The sequence below is a fragment of the Mugil cephalus genome, chromosome 9 (assembly GCF_022458985.1).
Source record: "Mugil cephalus isolate CIBA_MC_2020 chromosome 9, CIBA_Mcephalus_1.1, whole genome shotgun sequence".
Lineage (NCBI taxonomy): Eukaryota > Metazoa > Chordata > Actinopteri > Mugiliformes > Mugilidae > Mugil > Mugil cephalus.
Window position 1 is genome coordinate 17,050,165 of NC_061778.1, and position 22,282 is coordinate 17,072,446.

At 41.6% G+C, this 22,282-nt stretch overlaps 1 protein-coding gene across 6 annotated transcripts in view; it reads right to left on the minus strand.

Annotated features, from left to right (window-relative positions):
- The window catches only part of sgsm2 (small G protein signaling modulator 2), a 72,615-nt gene that overhangs the window by 25,133 nt on the left and 25,200 nt on the right, over positions 1-22,282 (minus strand). For 4 of the 6 annotated variants that reach the window (XM_047594232.1, XM_047594236.1, XM_047594231.1 and 1 more), the window contains exon 3: positions 7,650-7,827. In XM_047594232.1, the coding sequence (XP_047450188.1) occupies positions 7,650-7,827 (178 nt within the window). The remainder of the gene's footprint in view (positions 1-7,649; positions 7,828-22,282) is intronic. The other 2 variants (XM_047594235.1, XM_047594234.1) reach the window with 1 other exon arrangement.

The window sequence follows — 22,282 nt, forward strand, 5'->3', positions numbered from 1 at the left end:
CCGCTCAGTCAAGCGCCTTCGTCTTCAGAACTTTTTTGTTTTTGTATAGACATTTAAAACCGCTCACACCACAACAATGACAATGGTCTCACATCATTCTCAGGCTTCCTTTGATAGATGGACTCAGGACTATGAGCTGAAAGCTTGATGTCAAAGATTAAAATAAGAGTCACCTGTCACTCACTGATTCTGATTCTTGAAACCACTGATTCTATTTTTTTGTGGCTTTGATGCGGCCGTACTGACTTTTTTGTGTGTGAACAACCTGCTTTGAAATGATAAAGGTTACTACAAACGTCATTTGTTATCAGTTGTACACCTGCACAATTGTATGCAATCCAAACAGTCTAAGAGCTAAGGTGACCCTGACATGCGTTTTATCTGACACAGTACATTCAAGTAGATGGTATACGTCCCAGCTGCACTGGGCTTTATATATATATGGGTGTTTCTAAAAACACCCATTTATTATTATTATTATTATTATTATTTAAATAATAACATTTTGTTGATAGCTACAAGAGCAATAAAAGTTGATGCTGCAATCGGCCATATTATTTAACTTGAAACCCAGATCACACATTTAATTGTTCCTTAACACACAACATAGAAAAGATGCAGTGCAACATTAGGGTGCAGGACCTAGACTCATACAGAGGATGAAAGCTCAGGATATCTCAGCCTTGCCAATGTCACTTTCACAGTTACTTCCCATCTTTCGTATGTACCCCAGATCCCCACAGCTCATACTCTTTCCACGAAGTAGGCTAAATTTTATAACTTTTTTATATCATTGCACAAATTTTATTGCAGAAAATATGGTTTTCCAAATACTGTAACTACTGGATGCATTCGGGGATTGCTTACAGTGTCTTACGCTTTTAATAAAATTCTCATGAAATATTAATGCCTAATGCTAGATATGATTTATGCTCTACTACCAAATAAGTCAACGAGACAGGAACTAATAAGGGTGGCTCGACAACATTGTTTTCTAAAAAAATAAAAATTAAAATATGGCAACTTGTCTTTTTGCAGTTGTCATTCTTAATCAAGGGTGCCAAACATACGGCCCAGGGGCCAAAACAGGCCCATTAGAGGATCCGTTCTGGCCCGCGGAGTTAATTTACAAAGTGCGAAAATTAAATTAAAGACATTAAGTTCAATTTTCGAATAAAAGTAACAGCTATTCCAAATTTGTCCACTAGGGGTCACACTATTTTAGTAGCAGCACTGAAAACTAGCTCTAAACAGTCGGTGGCAGCAATGCACCGAAACTGCACTTATATTTCTTAACATACTTCTGGTTATTAATAAAACAAGGGAAACATGTAGTTGTCGTGCTATTGCTATGCTATTGTGTTACCTGAACTAAAATAAGTTTGACACCTCTGTTCTAAATAAAAAGAAATGTTGCCTTTGACTATCAGGAGGCAGCATTTACCAACACAACAGTCTGTCACCTACTGTAGTTCTTTACAACTCATTAACATTTACAGCTGACCAGTAGCAGTAAAGAGTAATCATCTTAACAATAATATTAAACCTGCCCAGTGTCAGACAAAATGTACCATTTCATGACAGGAATGAGCTGCCAGAACCATCTCATGAACCTAGAGGTAGATGACTGAGCCGTGCAGAGAGACGAGCGCTTTCATCCCAGAGTTTGATCTCTGTCACTCGCACAACTATCCGACAAAACCACTTCTACACGCACAAGTTTGTGTTGGTGTGTGTGTGTGTGTGTGTGTGGGCTGAGGGGGACTAAGCGCACACAGTCACGATGTTAGCAGGCCCCCAGCGTGAGTGTCTCCGTGTGTGAAAGAGGGGTTTCAGCTTAGTCACGATTTTAGTCGTCCCCTATCACTCTCAAGGAGGGTGTTTTTGTGTCTGTGCGTAGAGGCAGTACTCCAGACTGGGGAATGGCGAGGAGCATCGAGATGACGTCAGAGATAAGACAGAATGCAAAAGAGATGTTTTTGCACATGAAAAACAGAGCTTTTGCTTTTTCCACGGTACTAACAGGGCCAGGGCCATGAAGCTGATAATGTCCCTCTCACTGACTGATTTTTGCTCATGTCATTAACGCAGTAAAAGAACCACGGACATAAATTCCACTCTACTTTTTCACCCATATGCCTAAAATGCACAACAGAAACAGGTGTGACTCATTATCTTTGGATGATCTCACGGATAATTGGAGATAGAAAAGATACCGGGTCAGAAACTGGAGCTGGAGTTAGTGTCTGAGAAGCTGACGTGAAGTGTTGTTTGGTTTAGTGCCGCTAAAACACCTTACATGCACTCAAAGGCAGATCAGTTTCTGAGCCCTTCGTGAATTATTTGGAGCCTGACAGATTTCTGAAGCGTCCTGATACAAGAGGGATAATCATACATTACTGTATGGATGGTTGTGCATAAATGAGCTGAGGAGTTTATTGTTTATTTGCATTCTTCATTTGGTTTTAGAATCGATTCATGGTTAATTTATAGTAAAAATAATAAATATATCTATATACTTTTTCACAGCTATGTGGTGTGCCAGCAGTTTAATTCTTACTCTTTAATTCTCCAGTAATAAGGTCCTCTGCTTTAAGGCTAATTTATGCTTTTGTCATGTGGGTTCTCATTATGTAAAGCCAATCATCTGCCCAAATGCGCAACTGTGCGTGTTGACCCATCTGCGTGCAACCTGAAGTTTGCACACAATGGTTCCAGGAGGTCCATGAAAATAAGAGGTTTGCTTTGTGGTTTCTGACTGCGGTGCATGGGTGCAGGTCAGTTCTACAGCCCAGTTGGATCAGCTGCTGTGCTTTACTGTGAAGGTTCCTGTGAAGAACTAAAACACATAAAGTCGCAGACAGATTTTCAGATATATTTGAGATACATTTGGGATATATTCTCAGTGGAAAATTCAAAAAGCAGCCTACAGATTAGGATAGGTGTTTTCCTGTCAGATGGTGGATGTACAGTAAATTTAACTGGGTACTTTGAATGCTGCAATAACAGACAATGATGTATAAAGTACTGTAAGCATTTAATGAGCTTGGCTGCTTGAAATGGGTTAAATACAAGAGCTTACACTACATTAATGTGTCCAAATGTGTCTTTTTTTTCTTCTTCTACTGTTGCATTCGTGCTTTAAGTTTCTTAGATTTAGTTCTAATCAAATATTTTATAAGATCTATATAAATGCGAGTAAACAGCAAAATCACACCACTGTACATCCGTTACTCAGAAACCACCTTAATGAACCGCATCGCGCTTTTTGTGATCTGTGTTGCCACCAGGCAGCTGTTCATATTATACAATATGTGTGTAATCTTTTTGTAATTATAGAATTTTGGACCAGATGTGTAAATCTCCTCTTTGAAAGCATCCCTGCCTACACTGTGACGTGTCTCCTCCTCCTCCTCCTCCTCCTCCTCGCTGCCCTCAGCCACTGGTCTTTGCAAATTTAAAATGTCAACAAATGTCAACATGTAGCTAACTGAATTGATTACAACGATTACAACAAGATTGCATTATGAGCTGACGAATGGATATGGATGTGAAAAGGAATACGTCTGGCTGATTTATTAGGCGTCTGGATTCGCACCATGTAAATTTCCGTTCTCAGGACTCGCTGACATCCGTTCAGATGGATGGATACACTGACATTTTCTATGGGTTTTAGTAGCTGTGAATGCAGCTGTAAAGTTTATTAGGTTGAGAAAGCTCAAAGCATCGTACGTGTGTTCATACCTGTGTCTAAAGCTAGCCTCTTGCATTCAGATTCCCTGGGTTAACACGAGGTCTGAAAAGGGCCTTAAACTGTGGCATTAATCAAAAATTGGGTGCTTCTCCTTTAAGCAAACAAAACCCAGTATGCTCAAGAGTCATCTTGCAGTTTAAGACCCTTAAGATTAAAACCCTTTTTAAGTTGAATCTTGGTTAATCTGTATTTACTATACGTTAATTTAGAACTTTATTTGAAAACAGGTGTTTATATGGCTTAGTTACATAATTTTGTTTGTATTGCAGCCTTTGTGTTATGGACTGATATTTTTGTTTAGTGTTTAGTTGCTGAAAATAAGATATTCCCAAGATCCCCTTACAGCCTCGAATATAAATACTTGTCTGGTGCATCAGCTTCAGCAATTGTCAGTGTTTTTCTGTATTTCCTCCTTTTAAATAAACCTGTAACTAAACCCGGCAGTTAAGAAAATAAAAATCGTACAGCTCAGTTTGGCCAGTACACAATTTCCTCACAGTCCAGAGCTGTTCCTGGAGTCTGGTAGTGCTGGCTACCCACGCTCATACTGTAACCGTCAGTCATAAACCAGAGCCTCCCATGCACTAAACTGGATGTTTCCAATCTAAATGAGAACTCAAGATAACATTAGATAAGATAATCCTTTTTTTTATCCTACAGTGGGCACATGTTTGAGTGTTGTAGCAGCACACAGTCCAAAGGGCAGTGAATTTATGCATTCATATTTTACAATACATTTTATCGTGCAAATAAATAAATATCTCTATGAATACAAGATTATTAAATCTCCATTAGTATTAAAGTGGCATTATCTTTTAATGTCCACAAGATTTGTTGCCATGGCAGGTCTGCAGCGGGCACTGCAGGTTAGGAAACAAATGCAGATGATATGCTAGCCTTGCTTTTAACTATCTGTGTCAGAGAAACAAAAACAAAAAAACACACAAAAAAAACGGGGTGTCGTGTTGGAAATTAGTCACTGCGTCGTCCTCTTGGTGCGAAAGAGATTCAAAACAGAGTTAGAGACAAAAGGCTATGAAAGAGTACATCACACCACAGTGATACAAGGAGCCATGGCGTGGTGTCCACTTGCAGCCTTTGGCAAACGCAAGTTTAAGCAGAGCCCCTCCATCAACCCCTGGCACTGAAGACACACACACACACACACACACAGTCCTGCTCTGTAATTACCGCTCTCTTCACTGCTGTAACTCTTTATTCCACTGCTGATGTCTGTTCATGTTATTTCTTTCTGTCTCTTGTCTCCCATCATGCTCTCTGGTTCTTTTGCCGGCAGTGGCGCAAACCACATTTCCATGGCAACCACGGTAAATGAGAGATGGAGCCCTGAGGTGGGATGACAGGGGGTGGGGGGTGTGGAGGGGGGATCTTGCCTTTGTGTGTGTGTGTGTTTTCAATGTGCTTGAATGCATGTATGGATTCTGGTGGAGGGGTGTGACTTGCGCAAACCAGACCTACACACAATAATAAGCTTTAATGTTGTGTGCAACCTGTCTGGGGAAATAAAGGCCAACGAGATGTGACAGATGAACGAGAGACAACGGCTGATATGAAGACCGAGAGCTGTGCGCCCGGCGTACCCGAACACGTTTAACTCTGCTGATTTACATCGCACAACGCAGCCGTGTCACAGTGACGTCTCGCTACACACACTCCGCCCGCGCTTTATTATTTACTTGTGCATAATTTATGTGCGCATGGATGCGTCAGTCCCCGAAGCTTTCCGTCTAGAGCCCTAGAGAGACCTGTGGAAGTCATGTGGCCCAGCCTAATGGACAATTAATGGGCCAGCAAACAACTCGGCTAGTACCTAAGTGTCTGTAGAGAAAGAAGTTTATCATACGCTGTGTGTGCATGTATACACACAGAAATACGCGAGTGCAGACACCTCTCGTGCACATATGCACCTAGACAGAGGCCTAGGGCTTATCACAGTGAGTACAAAGATTGCTCAGCTTTAGTAAACACTCAACAGACCAGAGATTGTGCCTGCTGGTGATGGAGTGTCATCCGCAGCAGCGTGTTTTACATGGACATGTTGACTGGGTGTACTAGGAATGAGAGATACCGAAATCTGTGCAAGTGGCAGAAAATAAATGTGTTACTGCCGATTAGTTTTCAGCAAAATTCTGAATTTGAGAGACCATTTAAATGTGAAAAAATAAACTTCATAGTGACCACTTGACCTCATGAAACCTGAGATTTTATTTGCAGGAAGTTGTATGTGAGAAAAAAAAGCAAGCTGGCAATGTGTAACAGAATATAAAACTATATATTTCAATTCCTGAACATTGCTGTGCAAAAACAGGCTCGCAAACAATAAAGTCCCAATGTCCTCAAATGAGTACTTGTTAATTAGTGACGTTGTAGCTTGTTATTGCTGATAGAACTTGTTAAATCACCGTGTCATATCACACTAGAGAAGTTAGCAAGCATAAATAGACGAGATACAACCATAAAATTTGGTGAGGTTTTGTACCTTGTTCACTTTTGTCTCGGTATCCGCTACAGAACGAATCCGCTAAAACACCCGCTATCACATTCTTACACCGACTGGTGTATTGACCCTTTGATACCACTAGATGGTCCAAAGAACAACAGGCCTAAATGAAGCACGATAAGGTGCTACAACCCTAAAACCTAATGTCCCCATATGAGGACGCAGGGTCTCAGGAGGTTAATTTAGTAGTAGTCAAAAAATGCTCTTACACAGATGCACTGCATTTCCTTGTGCACAAAATCAAAATTAGAGATCAAGCTGGAACAAAAAAAGGGAAAAAAGGAGTGCTTCGTTTTGTAGATAAGTAAAAGAATCTTCAAGGTGCTCTTTGGTGTAGGAGTGATAAATTGTAGCAAACTAAGAAGAAGGTGACCAAGGCACTCTGGCGGTCCACAGTTCTAAAAAGCACCTACGCATTGTGACACACAGCCTTCATCAGGGTGCCAAAGCTGCTTCAGTACACCTGCCATTAAACTGACACCAGTTGGAAATCTGTCACAGAGTCACTGCCACATGACTCCTTAAATGGGGCCGAAGTGTAGAGTCAATGCCAAACATGTAAAAGATTATTCCACATCTGTTAAGAGACTTAACAATGGACCAAAAAATGGTCAAATCTCAAACTTTCCCAATGATTTCTTCTTTTTCACAGCTTATATTTTAATTTAGCATAGCAAGAAATCCTTAGATGTTAATCTCTGAGTTCCATTTAGTGGCATATTGGGACTCACTGACATGGCTTAGTGAAGTAGTCTAAGCAGTATGTTTATTAAGCCATAGGTGTTCAACAGGGGATCTACGACCCCTAGGGGGTCCACGGACATACTGCGGGGGAGTCACAAAATCTTTAGTTGATTAGACATTTTTTATATAAATTTAAATTTCTTTAAATACACGAATTGGCCGACAGCGTATTCAGTCAAAAATGATAATAATGATATATATTTATAAACAGCACTAGGTAGGTAGGGGGAGGAGGCCCCGACTTAATCAGTCTAGGGGTCTTTGGCCTGAAAACCATTGAAGACCCCGTGTATTGAGCTATTTCACCTCTTTACCTGCTATGACAAGTCAGATCATCTGCTGTGACTAAAGTCAGTCACCCTCACAGAAGAGTTAATTAAACTGCAGGGAAATCTTTTTAGATTGCAGGTGTTCCCGTTATTGTGCCTAATGTTATTAGCTTATGTTCTGCTGCAATAATGAACGCTACACTTTTAGTCTTATTATCTCCCACCGCAAAGTGACAGAGGAAAGTGTTTCTTTCTCTCAAGTTAAAGTGGCACATTGACTCAATCTGCATACATTAAATACGAAATCAAAGCTGAGTTGTAAACAACATTTACAGGGAGGAAAAATCTGGGTGAAACCAACCTGACCGACCTGGTAAGATCAGCTTGCTGCTGGAGCTGCTCTTGTACTTTACGGCAAACCTCGCCGGCTGTGTCGTAGACTTTGCCGACCTTGGTGAACAGGGCTGCGATCTTGTCACTGCGGAGAAACCCAGCTGCCCGTCTCTTTAGCAGGTGACCCAGGCAGGCCTCGATGGCAGCTGAAGTTGAGTGAGAAGAACAGAAAGTAGAAAAATGTCAGACAAGACGGAGGACAATACTACACAAGTGTTTACAACAAATTACGTGACATTCATTGTGATAATCAGGAAAGAGGCATTGCACACAATACAGTTCTGGAAATGTGCATCAGCAGGGCTAGCTGACTTCCTGTTCCTTCCTGCTGAATGGCTTGAAAGGATTAAAATGGAAATGGTATGGCTTTAAAAATAAATAAATAAATAAATGGGATCCATTGAGTCTGTTTTATGAGCCTTGTGTAAATCTAGTATAAGAGAAACTGCTCTGACATGGAGTACAGTATACATAACCTTGAGCTTATGATATTTAATAGTTCAGTGTGTCATTTTTGAGCTGAACGTCCATATGCACGAAGACAACAATTCTGTGAATTCAAAGTGTCTTCTTTAAACACTTTCTCCTAGTTCTAGGTAGTAACCTAAAATTGATTTTCAGAAGTGAGGAACAATCCCCGACCACCTGCAACATCCTGAAATGTTGAGAGGATTTAGAGGAGGTAGCAACGTGTGTGCAGTTGCTTCCTGAGCATGCCCTTTATTCTGCTTGTCTTGTCCGTTCATTACCCAATAATGTTAAGATCGCATAAAATTGTAATGATCTTTGGGGGGGCAGAAAACAGCTGGGAGATAAAAGTGGATTATTGACGGTACAACACAGAGTGTAACTGTGAGACCTTGATAAGGCGTTACGAAAAGTATTAGCTGTTTAATTATTGGCACATACTGTATATGGTGACGTGTATAAGATGAGGTTTGTGATATGTGCATCAGTTATACCTTTTCCAACAGAAGCAGAAAGAAGGAAATGTGCAGTTGCTTTCAGGTTGCAAGTGCATAGCTCTGAACTAAATAAAACAAACAAACAAAAAAAACACAGAAAACAAACGGTAGCCCGTGGAAATGCATTGATGAAGAAGACGAGGGAGAGACTGAGGTAAACAGTCCCTCTCCAGCCATGACCCATCCATTAGCTGTCTCTGTCTCCCTCTCTAATTGTTGCTTTAAAGCTCGGCCATAATGAGCTTTTCAGGGCTGATGGTGAAAGCAACATTGTGACACAATTATTCAAGCGAACGTAAACAGAGAATCCGTCTCCCACTCATTTTTACTGTATGTTTTGAAACTGGTTTTAGTAAGCTACTTAAAAAAAAAAAGGACTGCATTCATGCAAATGGATCTCGACGTAAACATAGAGCTGACCACAGAGAGTGTCTTGATTCATTTTAGAGTCTATTTGCTGGATGTAATTTACAACAGGTTTGAGTCTTTTGACCACAACGTGAATCTAGTGGATAATATTACAGTCGCAGATATTGACCAACAACAAAATAACTCTGTGATGCTGGGGGAAAAAAGGTGGTTTATGAGTGCAATAGTCGCCTTTTACTGCCGTATAGGGAAGTTGAAAGAGGCTCGGGGACAGCGTATAGTCACAGCAGCCTCGTTCTTGCATATTAACACGTCAAACTACGGAGAAGTATTGTTGGTGATGCCTCTTTAATGTAAATTCGTCCTTTATCCCATTAGAAGGGGATGAGCGGGATTAGCGGCTGTAAAGTTTAAGCTGAAGTGCGGGGACATTAGCGCATTAATGGTTGTTTCTGTGGAAACACAAAAACGAAGCAAGTAGGCGAGCAGATCTCCCACGGGAGAGGCCGCACCCCGCTCCTCTCATTCTGCTGCCTCCCCTCACGGCTGGCCTGCTAATTCATGTTTTGGGTGTCTGGGTCTCTGATGAATCATCAAATCCTTTTCTATTATGCACATAATTACCTTCATACTGGGGCTGAGGAAGAAAACACGCAGAAATAAATGCTTTCATTCTGACATTCTCAGGACAACTGGAGCAGAAAGATGGCTCATCCTAGCGCTGCTACAGTAAGACGTGTTCACGATGCACGCGTTAGCAATAGCTTCCTGCATCATGTGGCAGACACAGGGCAACGTTCCTGCTTCTGCTTTCGACTCCACCACTCTTGAGAAATTTTATATTCACAACTCAGTTTTCTACTTTCTCTGTCACAAATTTTACAAGTATGAATAACGATGAAAAGCATTATGCTACATCAGAACAAACAAAAACTAAATAATACTGTGTAATACATGAATGGGCATATTCACAGATTTGGCCTATTATAAATAGGCTTTATTCGTTGCACACATCAAACTGTGGATCCATTCGCTGAAGTGAAACGGGTTACCCTCGTCACCCAAAATATCTCTCGCTCATTTAGATGCTTGAGCAGTAACATTGCAAGAAGATGCAAGAAGCATCTCGGGAACTTTCATTCCTTGTCAGAAATATGTCCGTTCTCGGTAGGAACGCATTTGTGAACTCAACCTACCGTACTGGGATAGAAAAACGTGCGAGGAAAATAATAAGAATCGTTTATCCTCAGCGGGAGGTTCTTGCCCTGCATTTGACCCATACATTCACACAAATAGTGTGCTGCAGACCCAAAGCTGCGTCATTACCCCACCCCACCCCACCCATACCATATTGTATATGTGGGATCGCTGTGAGCAGGATTTGAACCCGCGCGGGGAGACACCATTGGATTTCAAGTCCAACACCTTAACCACCATAAGCACCAATGCAAACATTGTAATAATAGACTCACAAATCATCGATGGGTCCTGGACAACATACCTGCCATGACATTTGTGCCGCCTAGACACATTCTCAAGAAATGACAAAACACATACACAGGTGAATATGATGCTGCATGTTTTCACCATCATTATTCCCGGAAACTGTGTTTGATCATGGCAGCCTTAAAGCCTACGTCAGTATAACCAGGTTAATATTATGACCAACTAAAAATACGCAATTTAATAAAGCATAGGCCTTCAACAGGCGGTCCACTGCAGGGGAATCACAAAATCTTTGGTTGATTAGACATTTTTTATACACACACAAATTTAAGTTTCTTTAAATACACATTAACCAAAATCAAATATCTTTTGGTTTGTTAGTATTAAGCTATGTTTAAAGTTAAAACTGTCAAGAAAATAATTGTCTGTCAATTTTATACACACACACACACACACACACACACACACACACACACACACATATATATGTATATATACAAAATTGACAGATAAACAAAATCCTGACAGAACAAGCATGTAATATGCAGTGTTGTGATTGGCACAGTAGTGATAGGGGGCGGGGCCTATTGTGTATAGGAGGCTTATAGATAGCACTAGTTTAATATGTAACATGTATAGTAGGCAGGGGGGCCTTTAATCTCTCCATCAGTTTGGAGCATCCCTGTATTAAAGCACAACTTATCACACATTAACATCACTTCTCAAAGGCACATTTCCAGTTATTACTCTCAGCCTGCTCTTTCTGCACTGCAACCTCCCTCACCACGAGGGAGGAGGCTAGGGTTTTTTTGAGCTGCCAAAGATTTACAGAACTTGCTTACATTTGTGAAGTCTTCAGCATGCTTAATGAGCACAACACGTCCCTTCAGGGAACAATTACAGCTGTTTTTAACTGCTGGAAAAAAAAAATGTTTCTTAATCTTAAGCCTGAACATACTGATGTAGTCATGAGAGCAGAGAGTACATTACTTCCATTTCATTCCAAATCAAATCTTGGCACTTATTTATTTGCTTATTTATTTGTTTTGCAGTTTGTGTTTTGCTGGCATGCTAGCTGTATCCTGCTAGCTGCCATCAGGTTTCTGGCTACATGTCATGAATAGAATAGCGGCCACATTGTAAACTTCTGTGTGTTCAGACAGGCAGAAAGACAAACAAAATACCACCAAATTACTCAGACCTGCCTTTGTGGTAGATCCCCAAACACTAAACTTAACCAATTGTAACCGACGATAAAATCAAGCTTCATTTAAAAGGTTAAATTTGCGCAGTTGCTGTATTTTGGTTCACAAAGTAGATGCATTTAGTGTCAGGTGTGAATGGGTCATTAGTGAACAGTGGATTTAACTGCTGCCTAATAGGATTAATGAGAGCCACACAAAATATATTCCTCTGAACAAAGACAATTACTACACACTAAAACTGTGAATGGAGCTGCAGAGTGGCCATATCAAACATATTTTAGCAGGGAATATACTAATGTATTTATTCAGTCTACTGAGCACAAAAACTGTAATCCCATTTTAGACTATTCTCTATTAATTCCCCATCTTAATTTATATCTAACGATCTGGCGAATTAGTGTTTTTATTATTTATTTATTTTTTTTGCTTATTCTTCACGATTTTGCCTGGAAAGCGTTTGTGCTGACACAGAAAATAGATTAAGCGTCTTCGAGGTAGTGGCAGGTGGATCTGGAGCTGTCTCCACTGAGATCATTAGCAGATCTAATGAAGACAAAGCTAATTAAGCAGCGCGGCTCGTCTCCCGTCCTGTCTGTGCGCGTCTGACAAACTCTGCCTCACGTTTCCCGTCTGTCCCCTCCGACTGTCTCACCTCTCTCAATGAAACCGTTTCCGTCTCGAACGCAGACAAACATTTGTCAAACAGAGTCGGCCCTGACCTCCCTGGGTCCCAAAGCAAGATCTTTCTAAAAGGCCCTCGCACCTGACCCCACTCACGTCAAGGAACACAAACAAGTAAGACGCAGTCAGACCAAGAGATGCACTTAACCGCCACATTAGCCCCCACATTAGTGTCATTTTAATTAAAAAAAAGTGTCTATAACAGCAAATTTATACAACATACAGATACTATGGACGGTTAATCTCACAACGTCTAAAGAAAAACAGCTTTGTATTGGTTCCAGTTGGTAAAACAGTCCAATGAGAGTCTTTGTTTTCATTTGTGTCTTACCTTGAATGAATATCCTTCTGGTTATTTGACGTCAGTTCTTAATTTTGGCCGCTCTCTGATTGAGCTTGTTTACCTGATTGCTGTTCCCACAATGTATATGTTTTCCCTTTTAATCAAAAGCACAGAAGCTGCAAACAATATGTCACTTTGACTCAAGGGGGAGTAGGGGCATTATATAATTTGTGTGTATAAATTGTGTCATTGCCAGTGTACAGGATTTTTTTTTTCTCCTGAGTGCTTTCAGGTGCTCCAGTTCTCTTCCAATGGGCCTCTATGTATGTGTATTTGTAGCTGAGGTTTTTCTTTTCTTTTCTGCTTGCGGGGGTAGGACGTGGTTTTGACAGCGTTATGATAATCTTTAACGTTATTGCACATTTTAAATTAAATGGCAGTCACCCACTTCTACCTGAAGAACTCTACGACCTGCCCATGTCACGTAATATCATCAGCTATATCTTGTTAGATTATTATTATTGTTATCAGATTCTAGTATTCGTGTTTCCTTTAGTCTTATGTATGTTATCTCTGACAGGGGTTTGTTTCCACCTGGCTGACCTTCGGCGGATGGGTCCCTCCATATGAGCTGGGTTCTGCTCAAGGTTTCTTCCAGTTAAAGTTTTTCTTTGCCACCGTCACCTTCAGGCTTGCTCTGGAGGTTTCAGGTCGTGTTTTTGTAAGTATTTCTATTGACGCTATATAAATAAAATTGAATTAAACATTAGTCCTGTTTCTCCATTTTGAGGGTATAAGAACCGAGCTGTAGCGAGTACGTCTTTGTGTTGGGTTACTGGTGAATACTGTGGTGTTGTCCAGATGTTGCCATCGCTGTGTAAACACGACTCCACTGAGCAAAAGAGGTGAGTGCCTCCTTCCTCTGGGTGACTCCTAACTGCTTGCACAGTTTACCCATTACAGCGTTGCTAAGCTAACTTTACAGTGCGCGGTTTTGATCAAGAGGGTCGCATTTGATGTAAACACATTTGTTGCCACTTCTACTTGGGATCAGTAAGAAAACAGCAGAATTTTCTGTTAGATCTCCTTGAGCGTGCACTCAGAGTCAGGTTTTTTCTGAATTTATTGGCCCCTCGGGTGCAGGCACAGCCACCTGAGCCGTTGCAAGTTACTCCGTAGCAGTTAGTGCTCATTTCGCATTCAAACTTCCTTTCAGCCGCAGCTACAACAGGTCGCCGGCTATTAAATAAAGCCACATGAGAACATCTAACAGCGTTTGCTGTGTAATACATCATCTCACATGAGACGTAAGACATGCAACGGAGCGTTTATATTGATCATAACATCCCAGAGAATTCCTCCGTATACAGTAGGTGTATAAATATGTGAGCCGTGATTGACGACTTTAATAAAAGTGGCAGCTTTAGGACCTGACAGCCAATATACAAACATGGTGAATGTCTGTGTCCCCACGGTGCACCTGGCATCATCTTACACCTGCCGCATTGTACACGTAGGTGTGTAATTGTCTTGTAGCGGATTTGTTGATCTCATTCGTTCAAGCCTTAAAGGACAATTTAATCTAAAACAAAATCAACAGTCAAATGGCGCGGTAGTTAATATTTCCTGAATACATGATGAGAGTGTTGTGAAAGTGTTTGAGGATGTATTTCATCTATTTTTGGGAGGCTGGCATAACAGTTAATCCTGACATTCATTCTGTGGTTACAGTATAAAGCGGAGATCTAAAGATCCATCATCATGATTTCCCCGGTGTGACACCTCTTATGAATGTACTCTGGATTACTTTTATGTGGACCCGTTCTATTTTGCGACGGTCTATAACGGGCTGTGTTTATGAGTCATGCTGCCGTTCCTGAAGAAGGTGCAGACAGAAAAAGAAAAAGGAGAGATAGAGGGGGAGACTGGCAGAACAAGAGTCCAAGAGACAGATGGTGGAAATTGCGAGGCAAAAAATAACACGGAGGAGAGATGAAAAATGGCACCGATGAGAGCGATTTTAGCAGAGAAGATGGGAAGCACTCACTCTTTCCTCCCACTTTCTCGCAAGGACGTCACGTCACGTCTGCCGCCAAACAGGTGACACAGTAGTGTTTGTGCAGCAGTTCTTTTTTTTGTGTGTTTGTGGCAGCCAAAAGGCTTCAAATGAAAATGGCGGAACAGGACTTTAAGTTCTGGGACAAAAGTTGTTCATTCGACAAAAGACGCCTTTAACCTTAAGCTGTATTTGCTAATGTGTTTGTCCCCTGGGGGCACTGTTTTGCTTGCACATAAGCATGATCAGGAGAAGCACAAGTTAACACTGATCAGGCATAATCATGGGTGGGTGGGTGGGGGGGGGGGGGGGGGTCTGGTCTAGGTGGGTGCTACATGTCTAAGTAACATCCACACTAATACCAGGTCCAAACGTTTCCCAGCTGAAACTGGTTTTAATGTTGTGTACTTTGAATGTTCCACAGAGATAAAAGGAGCTAAAGATGGGCAGCTATTCACTTCTTAAAAAAAGATCATGAAGCTTTAAATTTAATGTTGATATTACTTTGCACCAGTGTGAAAAACTGGAAAAGGTTTATAATACTGTGTTGACATCAAGTAAATAAAAGATGCTGTAAACCAAATACAGGCATGTTGTCTTATAACTGAAGTTGTTTCTGATAATTACGAATCAGTTAAAATTACACAGGCACATCAGTCCTGGTAACAGGAAGCAAATGAACGTGTAATGATGAAACAAACTGACTTCACGAAGATGAACGAGTCCCTGCAAGACAAAGAAATGAAAAGTGGTGACAAGCGTCACTGGTGAGTATCTGCTTCCCACAGGTGTGGATCAAGTGTGTGTGTGTGTGTGAATCCTGTGAAGAGGATCAGGGTCTTCTGAATGAGCTCGGATAGATTTGGTGTAAATTAACTCAAGTCTCCCGAGGTCTTTGCTTCCAACGGCTTTTTTTTCCTTTTTTTTTTTTTTGCTCTTGTCTGTGGCTTTGGGAGGATGTTAGAAGGAAAGAGGAGGGGACGGGAGGAGGGAGCTGGTCAAGGGGTCAGGCAGGTTGGCATGGTGACCGATCTGCATCTGCTTTCAGCTACCGTTGGAAATTAACTGTTGCGGCGGCAGCTGTGTGCAGAGCATCAGTCGTAGCGGGACCGATTTAGCCTCGCCTTTCTGCACCTTGCTGAGTTGCAACCTTGGCTGTTTGAGTAGGAGCTGTGATGAAAGCTTTTCAAACTGAGAGACGCAGCGTCTGCTATGACTAAGACTGCAGTCCGCAAGCCCTAGTAGGATGATACGGTGGATGCAGGAGGAATCGGCGTGCTCAGGGCACGGCTTAGTGATCTGTTACTATAATTTAGATTAATCGGGAGTTGAAATAAAAGTGTATTGGGGATGTGAGCAAAGAAAGAAGACAAACGGGATTTGAAAAATGGAGGAAAACAGGTGGGCGTGTATAGACACATGTGCTGATCCTTGGGATAAAAAGAGGATTTACAAAGTTCAAGGGTATTGTATTCTCAGCAAGACTCATTCATCACAGTCGAAGTCAAACGCAGCGACGTACAAACACAGTGTTCACACAACTGATTCTTAGGACGCCTTAAAGATATAAAACTCATTTCACTCTGTCCAGTTCTCTTCAATCTTTTAGACATTTTCTCAAATGTGCGCGCGCTGCTACATAAATTTACCATTTTCCAGTGGATATCTGTCCCCATGCAGTGGAGAGTTGAACGCTCATGTCATCTTTAGGCCTTTAGTCTCACGCAGACACTCGTGCACTCGGCATGTGTGTGAGTGTCTGTTTCAACATTGTCAACTCGTGACTCACACCTCATCTTCGCACATCTTCCTCCACTCTCTCACTCTTCCTCCGTTCACCTTGTGACGCTCAACACCTCCTCTCCGTCCATGCGTCCGCTTTTCTCATTTTCTCACGGATTATTATGTTCATTTGGGGAACGCTGTCCAAAGTCTGATATAAAATATGCAACGTGCACCAGGTTTGGATTCTGAAATGGAAATCAAACTTACAGTCTAAGCTGTTCTAGGTGAGCTGCTAAAAAGTCTGTTGTAATGGTAACAATGCTTCTATTATTGGCCAACGAATAATTTACCACTATTATTGCAACTACCACCTCAGTGAGGACATAAAAATTCCTTAAAGCTATTATTCTTGGATCTGCGGATCTTTTATAAAACAAGGACCAAATGGAAAGCTCACCACAGCCTAACACACAAAAACAATACACAACTATCCTCGGTTATAATGTCAGATGGCAGATAGCAAAATGACTGGTCTAGTGTATGCAGGCAATTCTGGAGCTTAAGGATATTTTCCTCGATATACGTTTTACGTTTCGTATTTTACGCTCATTCCCCAAATATCAACAACAGAGGTGGAAAAGTCAGCATGACCTAGAGAGTCGCCATAAACAACAATAATGTAACTTAAGGCAGCTTGAAGCTAGAAGAACCGCCTCCAGCTGCAAATAAGTTGGGTATAAACACATCATTAATTGAATCAGAATTTATAATTAAAGCAGGCTGCGCCTCACGTGGGGGTGTTAGATCTCAATTTAAGAGCACGTGTGGAAATTTCGGCCCACTCCGACGCTCCTGTAATCTACGGGCTGTCAGCTGATTCTCCACGCTCTCGTCCGTAGCTTCCAGTGGCGCCACGGCAGCAGCGACGGCGGGCTGGCACTTTTCAGAGCAGTCCTTCTCTTAACTGGCATCATGTCACATTACAGAGAATCAATGATTTCCCTGCGAGAAGACAGATGTGCTCATTATGTGTGGAGTGGCGCACTAATCACGGTGATTGTCGGGGAGATTTGGGGCTGATTAAGCGCTGCAGTCGTACGGAGGCTGCTGTGTCTATGCGCACACCAGGGAGTACAGCAACAAAAACACCCCATAATGCATGAATATCAAGTTTCTGTTGAGGATACTTGATATTCAGCTGTAGCTACTGACACGTGGCATCCTGAGACTGTGATGCTGGAGATCTGATGCTTTGGAGCCGTGGAAGGCATTTGACGTCATCCTGTTATCTGTTCACGGAACCAGCTGGGAGCATTTTCTGCCAGAAAAAAAACAGGTCTTACCAACTTACCAACAGTGATAGAAGGAGTACCATTTAATTAGAAGCACTTTGCCAATTTTCTCTATACAGCGTGCACAGTATTTTCTTTTTTATATAATATTCTCTGTGACTCAGTTTTTCTCTTGTGAGTAAATGATGTAATTTTATGAATAACTACAATTAGTCTGAGCTTGAAACTCTTGTCTCTGCTTCCAGGATGGATGCTCGAGACACTTCCCAAGATTGAACCAATTACAAACTAATTAAGGGTGCTTTCACGCGTGTATTTTGTTCCGAATCAGGGAGAAATTGCTAAAATATTGTTACAAAGTTGCATTTCAGCTGCGGGTGGTTCAGATTCACATGATAATTGGGCCAAAGTTCTAACAATTTCATGCAAACTACTTTGGGACACAGCTCAGAAGGAGCAGCAGCATCTTCTAAAGATGCACCAGGTAAACTGCATGGTTACATAACTTTAAGGTAGTCCTATCAGTCTGTGCATGCTCGCACTGCAAACCAACCACTCCAGGAAATGATTTTCATTAAGCTCAGACCACCATCTCTAACGGGGCGTTCACACTAGTCCAAGCGAATCAACCTGCTCCTGGTTTTTGGACAACAACCTAGGTGTGACTGCACCTTTTAACAGTGTATTGCTTACAATCGGGGTTTCATATTTTTGGCAGAAAAACCTAGTTGGTGCAGGCATTTGCCTCATTTAGGAACATTCCTGGGAAAATGAATCAACAGCAAATAATTGACTGGCAAAGGAAAGAACTGATGAGAAATGAATTTCCTGACCTCCATTGATGGAGAGAATACATTTGTTACACACTGTCTCTTGCAGTAGGCGTCAGAATTCATCATGGTCCTACCCAGTCTTAAAAATCTGGTACCATCAAACCCGTAAGGACAATCTTCAGATACTTTTCTCTAATCTCAAACCTTAACTAGAAGATTTGACACACACTAAATTATTTAGATTTCCGTGCCAGATAAGAGAGCACTGAACACAGCACCTCAGGCTTAGTTTGAGCTCTACATAAGACACATTATGCAACCACACACTCCCATCTGTGTTTTCTGCAGTGCAATGCAATGACAACAAAACAGGAGTAAAACACACACTGGATCAATGATGTGACAGAGGTGTAGGTGGATTTGGTGTGGAAAAGGGTGATCTGGGTGCGGGGGTACTGTGCCGAAGTTGATAATGCATCATTTGAATATGTAACGGGGGCATATTCATGTATTATGTCATTATAAATGCAGATTTATATTCCATGGCTTCACACTGTAGTTCCAAAATATACAGTACAGAAGGGTTTTCACTGCATACATTGAAAAGTTATTATAATGGTATTTACAAACTCCCATCTCTGCTTTAACACTCACAACACATTACATTTTGTCCCTCCCACTTGCTGCTATCTATTTTTGTGGCCTGTTTTCACTTTGTCACTAATCACGAACGGTGTTGCACGACTGCGGCAAGATTCAGTGAAAACACTGAAATTAGTGGCTTCTTCGCGAGCGGAGAGACAGTTGTGCTGGGTGGTCTCGTCTGCTTACGACCTGAATGAACCTTCTGAGCTTTAAACAGCAGGTTATGATACTGTTAGGGTCCATAATGTGATAGTAAGGTTCTATCTCCTTGACATGTGCAGTCAAGCTGACACCAAATGATGTTCTTGTCTAAAATGTATTACATGGCTAATGTTACTATACAGACTGTGACCGTTAGACCTTTTTCAACGCTCAAATTAACAGTAATTGTTTTTGTTTAGCTTCTCCTGTGTTCTGATCCTCTCTGTCCATTCCTGTGTCCACCCACCACAGAGGGTAAGGAAGTCCATGCTGTTTGCGTGGGAGTGAGAGAGGTTGCAACCGGCTGGCAGCAGTGAGGAAAAAAAAAGAATAGGAGAGGGAATATATAGGGATGGTGGGATTAAAACCTGAGAGGGAGAGGTGAGAGCGGGTATCGGTTCTCACAACCCCTCCCTCTCTCTGGGCGCGCCAGGCTTCCTCCCTGAGAACCGCTGCATCCCAGCAGGTGGTCAGGGCTCCCGGTGACAGCCATGCTTTGCACAAAGTGAAACGTTTTTTACTACGAAATATCCAATTTAAGAAGAGAATTAGATCACAGTCGGTGAAGCTGACAACTTTTTTAGAGGGAGCCTGTCTCCAATCATCCTCCATCTGTCACGATGGAGGTTCCATTAAATAAACTGTGAACCGATTCAGTAACATCACTTCTGATTCCTAATCCTCAGTGGCAACTTGTTACATCTGTTCGCACATGACTAAGCTTGGATCCAATACATAATGAGAGTGGACAGCATGATTTGTAGTACTATAGATTTGTACTGTGTTGTATTTGGGCAGCTGTGGCTCAGTGGTGGGTTGTCTTCGATACGAGGCACATGCACCACACTGCTCCTGGAGCAGGACACCGATCCCCCGAGTGCCTGGTAATGGTATGAGTGAATAGGTAGATGTGTCTCTGTGATTATAAATGGTAAATGGTCTTGCTTTTATATAGTGCCTTTTCTACCTATTGGTATTGTTAAGTGCTCTGAGTACCAATAGGTAGAAAAGCACTATATAAATACAAGCCCATTAACTGACACATTCTGACTATTATTCTGACAACTCTATTTTGGTGTCAGTATACCGCCCAGTCCTAATAGATCCAGTCACAGTCAGTAAAAGTAAAAATAAAGGTATGGTGAGGTAGGATGTATGAAAAATATACATATGATACATACAAAAGTATATATAAAAGGTATTTAATTTAATCCCGTTTGACAGGACAACAAACATACAGTTGAATTTCCACCTTTCTTCAGTCACACGAGAAGGGAATTGCTTCTCAGCCACAGAATAAGGTGTTCTGCTCAAATCTGCGATCTAAGCGGTGTTCCAGGAAACGCCGTCTGTGCTCAACTGCTGCTTTGCTGGGCAGAGAGCGTGACTGAATGGTGACGAGATGAGAGGGGAGACTGAGTGGAACAATCTGTTTTTTCAACAGTACGGAGGGTTTGAACTGAACGCCTTGTCACTCCATCAAAATTATATCTGAAGTCAGGCAAGGTCCGAAGAACCGCCCTCCACCCTTGAGCCTCATCTTTGGCTTTATAAACTACAGTCCAGACCTCAGTCTATACCTATTTTATCTATTTTATTTTAGCCCTATAATCAAACGGCAGAAATTTGAAACACAGAATTGTGCACATACACATGGGCGGTGCCAAGACCTAGACAAAGGGTTACGACGCAGAGTGCTGAAAAATCTGGAGTTCCCAGCCAATGCCTGAGCTTAAACTGCACAGATCATTTCAATTCAGAAGCAACTGATCCAATCGGATATAGCTTGGGATGATTACGCAGAAAGCACTGGATAAACTGCATGAACGTGGGCAAAAGTTGATAGAAACTTAGCCCAGACTCAAAGCTGCAAGGGGCTTTTGCACAGGCATTAAGGGTCTGAATCTGGTCTCTTGTAAATGTGAGATTTACACTTTTTTTTTCACTGTATGTTGTTGTCACCTACTCACTACTCACTTTTTGAGTAAGGACGAATGCAAAAATGCAATTCTATCCATCTAACACAACTAGACACAATACACTCAGCAGCACATGTTAGGGTCTGAATGGTCGCAGGAGTAACTGTGTTGTGACTGTTGTCAGAATATATCATGAAAGTGCTTTTCTTTGACCATTGATTTTAAATCATGTCTAGTTTATAACTACATCTCAAAGCATGCTCCTAGTTTCTAGATCGATTTCAGTTATTTCAGACCAGTTCACTCTAAACAGTCGAGCTGCGGACACATAACGTGAACATATGGGCAATACGTTTGTCGCACACACACACTCACACACATTTTGAATTAAACATTAAGTTGGTGCTAACAGAAAGACAAGCCTTTTGCAAATATATCTGAAACACCAGTGGTTAGCCCTTCAAGCTGGGAGAGAGAATTTAGAAGAACATTAAAGAGGAATCTTCAACAGAATGTAATTAGCGGCTGCTTTGTTTTCCCACTGCAAAGAGAGTAAGACTGCATTTGTCCACGCTAATAGACATAAAGAACATAAGGAAGAGATGCTGTGAGAGAACAGGGAATCATTACTAAGATATGTGTTTGTTTCAGCAAATTTCTGATAGCGGCGTCAAGTAAACCCAAGTTGCAGCCTATTATAAGGTTTGTGTCAACCACTACAGAGAAACGAACACCTCAGCACAGAATCAGATGGCCCTACAACCAATCTGAGTCATATTGTTGAAAATTAATTCAACTCCACAGCAACAAGATGATGCCGTTACTCTTCTGTCCATCGCCACATAAAGCAGCACCCAAAGGATTTGCAGGTCTTCCCAACAGGGTGACTCCAGACCACTGCAAACTTCTTTGGGAGTAGGTTGAAGTGTGGCTGGTGACCGAGCTACACAATAAGTCGTTAAAACTACTCATGTAGTACTGAAATGCACCAGAACTAATGGTGCCAATGATGTGTGAGCTTTAAACGTATGTGCAACAGTG